Source organism: Ranitomeya imitator, chromosome 10 (assembly GCF_032444005.1).
Source record: "Ranitomeya imitator isolate aRanImi1 chromosome 10, aRanImi1.pri, whole genome shotgun sequence".
Lineage (NCBI taxonomy): Eukaryota > Metazoa > Chordata > Amphibia > Anura > Dendrobatidae > Ranitomeya > Ranitomeya imitator.
Genome location: NC_091291.1, coordinates 96,963,819 through 96,974,376, shown reverse-complemented (window position 1 = coordinate 96,974,376; position 10,558 = coordinate 96,963,819). Strand labels below are relative to the sequence as shown.

At 45.9% G+C, this 10,558-nt stretch overlaps 1 protein-coding gene across 1 annotated transcript in view; it reads left to right on the top strand.

Annotated features, from left to right (window-relative positions):
- The first annotated feature begins 291 nt into the window (after positions 1–291).
- The window catches only part of MEGF6 (multiple EGF like domains 6), a 506,198-nt gene continuing 495,931 nt past the window's right edge, over positions 292–10,558 (top strand). Inside the window, exon 1 of the mRNA XM_069741497.1 lies at positions 292–716. Within this exon, the coding sequence (XP_069597598.1) occupies positions 607–716 (110 nt within the window). The 5' untranslated portion in view covers positions 292–606. The remainder of the gene's footprint in view (positions 717–10,558) is intronic.

The window sequence follows — 10,558 nt, the reverse complement described above, 5'->3', positions numbered from 1 at the left end:
AGGGGAGAGACCGAGGGGCCAGAAGGCAGCAGAGCCTGTGCAGGGGAGAGACCGAGGGGCCAGAAGACAGCAGAGCCTGTGCAGGGCAGGAGCAGATGTCGCCCACCAGCCTCCTCTCGGGGACGCTCCGTTTCCCTGGATGAATCCACAGACACTGGGGTAGGACACTGGGGCCGGGGCCGTCACCTCCATCTGCACTGGTTGGGAGAAGACCACTAATAAGGAGCATCTTTAGTGATTTGTCCAGAGGGAGGCGACCTGTGAGGAGAAGCCCACCCCTGCCTGCTCACAGGCTCCTGTGGAGGGAAGGAGGGGGTCTCTACTGTGTTATTGGAATGAGGAGCCGGAGAACTTGTCCATCTCCAAATCCACACCACCACCTTCAGGGAAGGCTCCCCAAAAATATTACCCCCCCCCCCCCCCCCAATTCTGTGGATCTAATGCAACTGTGGGGGCTCAGGGGGCGAGCTGGTAACTTCCCAGCCTGCAATGGAGGCAGAGACCCCGATGTCTGACACTGCCCCGTCCTGTGGCAGATAATGTGGCTGTGACCTGGCTGCAAACCCTTCCCCAAAATAATCTGCTACCCCGGGAGAAGTAGGACTGATGGCTCCATCTCCCCCACAGCGGCTGCTGCTGCTGCACATGTGGGGGCTGCTGCTGGCGGCTGCTCCGGGGGGCGCAGCAACAGATGGGACCCGGCTGCAGCCCTACATGTGAGTATTGGCATGGCCATGTAGCAGAGCTCAGCTACTCCTCCGCTGCAAGTCTGCAAACTGGAAATCCCATGTATTACAGACATAGCAGAGCTGAGTTTGTCCTTCAGTACAAGTCTGTGTATTGGAAATCTCGTGTATTATAGACATAGCAGAGCTGAGTTTGTCCTTTTGTATAAGTCTGTGCATTGGATGGAAATCTCATATGTATTACAGACATAGTAGGGCTGAGTTTGTCCTTTAGTACAAGTCTGCATTGGAAATCTCATATGTATTGCAGACATAGCAGAGCTGAGTTTGTCCTTTAGTACAAGTCTGCAGTGTAAATCCCATGTATTACAGATATAGCAGAGCTGAGTTTGTCCTTTTGTATAAGTGTGTGAACTGGAAACAACAATGCATTGCATTACTAACCTAGCAGTGCTGAGTTTGTCCTTTGGTATAAGTCTTCAAATTAGAAATCACAATGTATTATTACAGACATAGCAGAGTGAAGTTTGTTCTTTAGTGCAAATCTGTGTATTGGAAACCTCATGTGTATGAGTTTTTTTCTTTATACCCCAGTGAGATACAGACACAGCCGAGCTGAGTATCCTTTATTATCTGACCAAAGTCATCTCGACATCACATTATGTTATAGATGTAGCAGAGCTCAGTTTGTCATTTGGCATACATTATTATCCACTTTTATAGCGCCATTTATTCCATGGCGCTTTACATGTGAACGATAGCAAAGATTTCCGGTTCTGTTGTGGAGGTAGGAAGGCTGAGCTTGACCTGGCACATCATGTTGTTCCCAGATACTATTACAATATAGCAGAGCTGACTTTGCTAACTGACATGAGTTAACAAGATAACACCGCGGGCTACCGACATAGCAGAGTTGAGTTTTTCCCTGGTTACATATCTAGCTGATCTGTCTGTAGACGATATAAGTGACACATCTTTGTAACACAATATATCACAGATGTAGAAGAGCTAAGTTTGTCATGTCGTGTCGTGCAGGTGATTGCTAATATTAATTGTTACAAGCTATTTGTAACATATTTGGTTTCTTATAGGACTGCAGACGAGGAGTCAGGAAAACAAACTGTTAATAACCAATTTGGCTCTGCTACATCTCTATCCATTGTCAGATATCCCAGTGCTTGTGATTTTCTATAGGATTCTGACCTTATTTTACCTTATGCCTCAGCTTATCTCTGTGTGATATCAATGACCAGCTCAGTTCTGCTACATCTATATCTGGGTGCCTCTTGCATAGGACTGCCGATAAATTGTCACCATGCACAACTAATATACGTTGAAATCCAGCTCTGCTACATCGGCAGATGGTTACCTAGCGGTGCAGCGTGGCCGGATGATGCTGGTGTAGTGTGCGGTTATTCTGCTCCTCTGCTGGATACACCTTGTCTGCTGTTTGATAAATGATTTCCTTTTTTTCTGGAAACAATGGATAGATCGCCTCTGTCTAGTAAAATGTGTCCTTTGTAGTGAGCAGACAATTCTCCGGAGCCCCCCCGAGCACTGGGGACGGTGGGATATTTCACCAGGTAATAGACAGATGCATGTATCGTCACCTTAGGCAGTAGCGGAGATTGGATTACCATTTGTGAAGCCATACGCGCTCCTACCAGCAATACCTACAGTATAGCAGAGCTGACTGTCTGATGTAGCAGAGCTAAGCTCGATGTAAGCACAGGTGTCAGGCTGCCGCTACACCTAAAGCCCCTCTGAGCACAAAACTTTCCCCTAAAACCAGTCGAATTCAATAATAGTGTGCGGAACCTTTTGTAAAATTATCGAAAAAAGCTTCAAACGTTATTCCCATCTTTATGTATGGGTATATCAGATATTGCTATTTTCAAATTTGAGATGTTCACACTTTTTTCTGCTCGTTGCCTTGGAGACCGACCACCACTGCTAGACGTGAGAGAACACACAGTGCTTACAAGCTCTTTTCTTTCGAACTTGTAAGCGCTGTTTTGAAGCCTGCCCAGATGAATGCAGCACACCTTTATTTCCTAAATCTGGCTAGTTACAGCACAGTGCTTATATTCTAGACAGCAGAGGTGGTCGGTCTCTGCTTATATTCTAGACAGCAGAGGTGGTCGGTCTCCTGGGCGACCACCTGAAAAGAAGTGTTGATATCTCAAGAATGGTTTCAAGTTTTAATAAGGTGTAAATTGCAAAAGCAGCTAGCACAACCAACAATATCTATCTGTGAAATGTGAATACGCCTTTATGTAGTAATTATAGTAATTGTGAGTTCCGCTTAGGATGGTATTGGGTCCCTCTGTCTTCCAAAGGGGGCAATGATGTGTAAGGTGGGGGCTATGAAGGTGATAACATTATGCTGAGGAATTACTACTTAAGCAATTACCCAGTAGTTATTTGACAAGTTCATCTTATGGCAGGCATCCTATGGGCTTTATACTGCTGCCGATCTACTGGAATTTGTAGTTCTACAAATGGAGATTGGCTGAACAAACATGGCAGGACCCAGTAGCCTTAAGTGCTATTGCAAGTGCTACTTCCCTGTTTCATCTCTATAGACTGATTTTTTTTTTCACTGTCACTAATGTAATGTAATTGCTCTATTTTTTTATTACTTTGCTACATATATAGTTATTTATTGATTAGTATTTGTCATTACTGCCTAATGCCAACACATAAGCAAATGACACATTTATAATGTGAAAGTAGAGAGCACTAGAACAGGCCCACAAGAGCTCACAATCTACAAAAACAGCACATAGCACAAATGTGCATAATATATACTGTATACTGCGCCTGCATCTAGCTGGAAAGGATTGGAGGGCGGAGCATCATGAAGAGAGCCTGGTCTCAACCAATCAGCTTTGTGGTGACTGTTTTCAGAGATGCTGAGTGGCTGCCTGACTTCCTCGCAATGCTCCTCCCTCATGTCCTTTTCAGTTAGATGAAGGCCGAGTGTAAAACATGGTATAACATCTGTGTCTGGGATTGTGCCGCTTCTGCTGCTTCTTGTCGTTGAGTCCGGGAAGTATAAATGCGATCTGTGTTACTGTACTACATGCAGTACTGCCATGGGCTGATCATACCGCCGCACACTTCACACCTAGAGCTTCCTCGTGATAGTGTTCTGCAGAATGACTAGTGCCTTGTGTGGACTAAGAACAATCACTGAGGGCATCAGTCACAGCCCTGGGCTCTGTGGCCGGATACAAGACATGTAGTATTCATATATGGGGCCCAGCGCCTTATAGGGCCCAGTAGCTATTCTGCTACATAGGAGAATATCAGGATTCAGTGTCCTAAATTCAAATTTCTGGGCCCAGTGCCTTATCTAGAGTCCAGTAGTCGCTGATGCAAAATTTGGACTTCAGCCTCCACCTGCATGTTGGTCAGATGCATGGACCCTTGTAGCATTCTAGATCCTATAAAGACATGCATGTTCACCCCCCCATATAATAATAATATTCCCCATCCTGACTCCTTCCTGTAATAATGTCCCTCACCCTGGCTCCTTCCTGTAATAATGTCCCTCATCCTGGCTCCTTCCTGTAATAATGTCCCTCACCCTGACTCCTTCCTGTAATAATGTCCCTCATCCTGACTCCTTGCTGTAATAATGTCCCTCATCCTGACTCCTTCCTGTAATAATGTCCCTCATCCTGACTCCTTCCTGTAATAATGTTCCTCATCCTGGCTCCTTCCTGTAATAATGCCCCTCATCCTGGCTCCTTCCTGTAATAATGTCCCTCATCCTGGCTCCTTCCTGTAATAATGTCCCTCACCCTGACTCCTTCCTGTAATAATGTCCCTCATCCTGACTCCTTCCTGTAATAATGTCCCTCATCCAGGCTCCTTCCTGTAATAATGTTCCTCATGCTGACTCCTTCCTGTAATAATGTCTCTCTTCCTGACTCCTTCCTGTAATAATGTTCCTCATCCTGACTCCTTCCTGTAATAATGTCCCTCATCCTGGCGCCTTCCTGTAATAATGTCCCTCATCCAGGCTCCTTCCTGTAATAATGTCCCTCATCCTGGCTCCTTCCTGTAATAATGTCCCTCATCCTGACTCCTTCCTGTAATAATGTTCCTCATCCTGGCTACTTCCTGTAATAATGCCCCTCATCCTGGCTCCTTCCTGTAATAATGTCCCTCATCCTGACTCCTGCCTGTATTAATGTTCCTCATCCTGGCTCCTTCCTGTAATAATGCCCCTCATCCTGGCTCCTTCCTGTAATAATGTCCCTCATCCTGACTCCTTCCTGTAATAATGTTCCTCATCCTGACTCCTTCCTGTAATAATGTTCCTCATCCTGGCTCCTTCCTGTAATAATGTTCCTTATCCTGGCCCCTTCCTGTAATAATGTCCCTCATCCTGGCTCCTTCCTGTAATAATGTCCCTCATCCTGGCTCCTTCCTGTAATAATGTCTCTCACCCTGGCTCCTTCTTGTAATAATGTCCCTCTTTCTGACTCCTTCCTGTAATAATGTCCCTCATCCTGGCTCCTTCCTGTAATAATGTCCCTCATCCTGGCTCCTTCCTGTAATAATGTCCCTCATCCTGGCTCCTTCCTGTAATAATGTCCCTCATCCTGACTCCTTCCTGTAATAATGTTCCTCATCCTGGCTCCTTCCTGTAATAATGCCCCTCCTCCTGGCTCCTTCCTGTAATAATGTCCCTCATCCTGACTCCTTCCTGTAATAATGTTCCTCATCCTGACTCCTTCCTGTAATAATGCCCCTCATCCTGGCTCCTTCCTGTAATAATGTCCCTCATCCTGACTCCTTCCTGTAATAATGTTCCTCATCCTGGCTCCTTCCTGTAATAATGTTCCTTATCCTGGCCCCTTCCTGTAATAATGTCCCTCATCCTGGCTCCTTCCTGTAATAATGTCCCTCATCCTGGCTCCTTCCTGTAATAATGTCCCTCATCCTGGCTCCTTCCTGTAATAATATCCCTCACCCTGGCTCCTTCTTGTAATAATGTCCCTCTTTCTGACTCCTTCCTGTAATAATGTCCATCATCCTGACTCCTTCCTGTAATAATGTCCCTCATCCTGGCTCCTTCCTGTAATAATGTCCCTCATCCTGGCTCCTTCCTGTAATAATGTCCCTCATCCTGGCTCCTTCCTGTAATAATGTCCCTCACCCTGACTCCTTCCTGTAATAATGTCCCTCATCCTGACTCCTTGCTGTAATAATGTCCCTCATCCTGACTCCTTCCTGTAATAATGTCCCTCATCCTGACTCCTTCCTGTAATAATGTTCCTCATCCTGGCTCCTTCCTGTAATAATGCCCCTCATCCTGGCTCCTTCCTGTAATAATGTCCCTCATCCTGGCTCCTTCCTGTAATAATGTCCCTCACCCTGACTCCTTCCTGTAATAATGTCCCTCATCCTGACTCCTTCCTGTAATAATGTCCCTCATCCAGGCTCCTTCCTGTAATAATGTTCCTCATGCTGACTCCTTCCTGTAATAATGTCTCTCTTCCTGACTCCTTCCTGTAATAATGTTCCTCATCCTGACTCCTTCCTGTAATAATGTCCCTCATCCTGGCGCCTTCCTGTAATAATGTCCCTCATCCAGGCTCCTTCCTGTAATAATGTCCCTCATCCTGGCTCCTTCCTGTAATAATGTCCCTCATCCTGACTCCTTCCTGTAATAATGTTCCTCATCCTGGCTACTTCCTGTAATAATGCCCCTCATCCTGGCTCCTTCCTGTAATAATGTCCCTCATCCTGACTCCTGCCTGTATTAATGTTCCTCATCCTGGCTCCTTCCTGTAATAATGCCCCTCATCCTGGCTCCTTCCTGTAATAATGTCCCTCATCCTGACTCCTTCCTGTAATAATGTTCCTCATCCTGACTCCTTCCTGTAATAATGTTCCTCATCCTGGCTCCTTCCTGTAATAATGTTCCTTATCCTGGCCCCTTCCTGTAATAATGTCCCTCATCCTGGCTCCTTCCTGTAATAATGTCCCTCATCCTGGCTCCTTCCTGTAATAATGTCTCTCACCCTGGCTCCTTCTTGTAATAATGTCCCTCTTTCTGACTCCTTCCTGTAATAATGTCCCTCATCCTGGCTCCTTCCTGTAATAATGTCCCTCATCCTGGCTCCTTCCTGTAATAATGTCCCTCATCCTGGCTCCTTCCTGTAATAATGTCCCTCATCCTGACTCCTTCCTGTAATAATGTTCCTCATCCTGGCTCCTTCCTGTAATAATGCCCCTCCTCCTGGCTCCTTCCTGTAATAATGTCCCTCATCCTGACTCCTTCCTGTAATAATGTTCCTCATCCTGACTCCTTCCTGTAATAATGCCCCTCATCCTGGCTCCTTCCTGTAATAATGTCCCTCATCCTGACTCCTTCCTGTAATAATGTTCCTCATCCTGGCTCCTTCCTGTAATAATGTTCCTTATCCTGGCCCCTTCCTGTAATAATGTCCCTCATCCTGGCTCCTTCCTGTAATAATGTCCCTCATCCTGGCTCCTTCCTGTAATAATGTCCCTCATCCTGGCTCCTTCCTGTAATAATATCCCTCACCCTGGCTCCTTCTTGTAATAATGTCCCTCTTTCTGACTCCTTCCTGTAATAATGTCCATCATCCTGACTCCTTCCTGTAATAATGTCCCTCATCCTGGCTCCTTCCTGTAATAATGTCCCTCATCCTGGCTCCTTCCTGTAATAATGTCCCTCATCCTGGCTCCTTCCTGTAATAATGTCCCTCATCCTGACTCCTTCCTGTAATAATGTTCCTCATCCTGGCTCCTTCCTGTAATAATGCCCCTCCTCCTGGCTCCTTCCTGTAATAATGTCCCTCATCCTGACTCCTTCCTGTAATAATGTTCCTCATCCTGACTCCTTCCTGTAATAATGTTCCTCATCCTGGCTCCTTCTTGTAATGATGTTCCTCATCCTGGCTCCTTCCTGTAATAATGTCCCTCATCCTGGCTCCTTCCTGTAATAATGTCCCTCATCCTGACTCCTTCCTGTAATAATGTTCCTCATCCTGGCTCCTTCCTGTAATAATGCCCCTCATCCTGGCTCCTTCCTGTAATAATGTCCCTCATCCTGACTCCTTCCTGTAATAATGTTCCTCATCCTGACTCCTTCCTGTAATAATGTTCCTCATCCTGGCCCCTTCCTGTAATAATGTCCCTCATCCTGGCTCCTTCCTGTAATAATGTCCCTCATCCTGGCTCCTTCCTGTAATAATGTCCCTCACCCAGGCTCCTTCCTGTAATAATGTCCCTCATCCTGACTCCTTCCTGTAATAATGTCCCTCATCCTGGCTCCTTCCTGTAATAATGTCCCTCATCCTGGCTCCTTCCTGTAATAATGTCCCTCATCCTGACTCCTTCCTGTAATAATGTTCCTCTTCCTGGCTCCTTCCTGTAATAATGCCATTCATCCTGGCTCCTTCCTGTAATAATGTCCCTCATCCTGGCTCCTTCCTGTAATAATGTCCCTCATCCTGACTCCTTCCTGTAATAATGCCCCTCATCCTGACTCCTTCCTGTAATAATGTCCCTCATCCTGGCTCCTTCCTGTAATAATGTCCCTCATCCTGGCTCCTTCCTGTAATAATGTCCCTCATCCTGACTCCTTCCTGTAATAATGTTCCTCTTCCTGGCTCCTTCCTGTAATAATGCCATTCATCCTGGCTCCTTCCTGTAATAATGTCCCTCATCCTGGCTCCTTCCTGTAATAATGTCCCTCATCCTGACTCCTTCCTGTAATAATGCCCCTCATCCTGACTCCTTCCTGTAATAATGTCCCTCATCCTGGCTCCTTCCTGTAATAATGTCCCTCATCCTGGCTCCTTCCTGTAATAATGTCCCTCATCCTGGCTCCTTCCTGTAATAATGTCCCTCATCCAGGCTCCTTCCTATAATAATGAACACGCACCATGCTGGACTCTTCCTGTAATAATGAACACTCACCATGCTGGGCTTCATGGTATAAGAATGTCCACCATCCTTGGCCCCTTCCTGGTATAATGTTCTCATCCTGGCAGAATGTCCCCATCCTGGGTCCCTTCCTGTACAATGTTTCCTATCCTGGGCCCTTTCCTTTTGTCTCCAGCATAATTTAAAAAGAAACAAACCATTATTCTTACCTTACTCTCCTCTATAGCGATCACAGGCAGGCCGACGTCTGCTGCTGGCCTCTGATTGATTGGCGGTGTGTATTGTGGTGCAGGGAGCCGGCGGGTCTCTGCATCGCACTACATTTCAGCTGAACACACATACTGGTGAAGTTGGTGCTGGGGTCAATGTTGCACAGTCTGTGACCGAGATTGTGATGCCCCTCTCTGGGTTCCCATGGAAATTTTGCCTCAGAGGCCCGACCACAGCAATCGTACCTTCCTTATAAAGGGCACAGGAACTTTTGGGCTTCAGATCCACATACGCCAGTGATCTCTCGCACATTTGGAACAGTTCAAAGTGCGAGAATAACTATTGAGCATTTTCCTTCTAAAGTCAAAAGGAAAGCAGAATCGAATCCTGTTTTTTTCTTTGTATAGTATCTGATCCTGGAAAAGCTGGGTGAGCATCATAGATCCCATTAGAGTTACCATCCAACTTTCTTATTGTCCTGACTTTCAAGTTGGCTTATTCATGCAATGAACTAGGCATATGTGGCCAGTCGGTAGACTGGAGGAGCTGGGTGGAAACAGTGTCATTCCATTATGCCCACCATAAGACTTAGCTTCTAACTTTCCATAAGTACTTAATATCAATTCTTCTGGTGATGCTGTAGGGGCAGAGAACCTGATTCCAACGATCAATCACTTACTGGGCTGCTTGCTGCAGTTTTGATAAAATCTGTGTTTTATATGCTGCCGGACTCTGTATAACCCTGCCCACACCACTGATTGGCTGTTTTCTGTGTGAACTGTGCATAGACAGAAAACTACCAACCAGTGGTGGGGGAGGGATTACACAAAGCTCATGACTATGGAGGACTACATGACAGCAGGTTTTCTAGTCCTGTATTAATAATCTGCTGATAAAATAGGGATTTTATTAAACCTTCAGCAAGCAGCCCAGTAAGTGACACATCACAGGAATCATGGTCTATGTCCCTACATTATGATGCTCTCAAATAAGGTGAGAAACACCAGGTGACAGATATCTTATGAGGTGCTTGTTTACTGTCAGATCACCTCTCATTCATACAATGTCTATCTATTCTGGCTTCGTCCTGCACATGCGCTTTAATTATGCGTTTTAATCCATTCTGCTCCATCCTTATTTCCCAAACTTCACCTGTCTGAAGTTAGTCAGGAGACCCCCTTACACAGTAGATGACTGGCCAAAATCGGGGGGTTTGGCTGACTTAAAGGGGTTGTCTTGTGAAAACATTTGGATACGTGATAACTTGTTGATGGGCTGATTTTCCCAGATTTTTTTATCCCCATTACAAAATGTAGTGAGTGATCGGACGCCTGACTGCCATCCCATTCATTCTCTATTGGCATGCCAGAAAAAGAATAGCAAAGTGCTCCGCATCTCCGTGGGGGGTATGAAAGCAGCGTAGTTCTAACGGAGATACAAGTTTGTGCTTTGTAATTTCAGGACATCATGAGGTAGAGGCTGAGACACTGATATCGGCTATGTGTTGTTATTTCAATACAATGAGTGTTTTATCAGCAAGAGATTATCACTGCTGGACTAGCTCCCCTGACCAAGAGGTCTGACCACGCCCCCTCCTCTGATTAGCAGCTTTCTGACAACAGACAATGTACACAGAGCTGTGGTGTGGGCGGACTTGGCTTTCTTAGCTTGGCTACATGCTGCATCTAAAAACTCTGATTGTATCACAACTGCTGCACCCACTACAC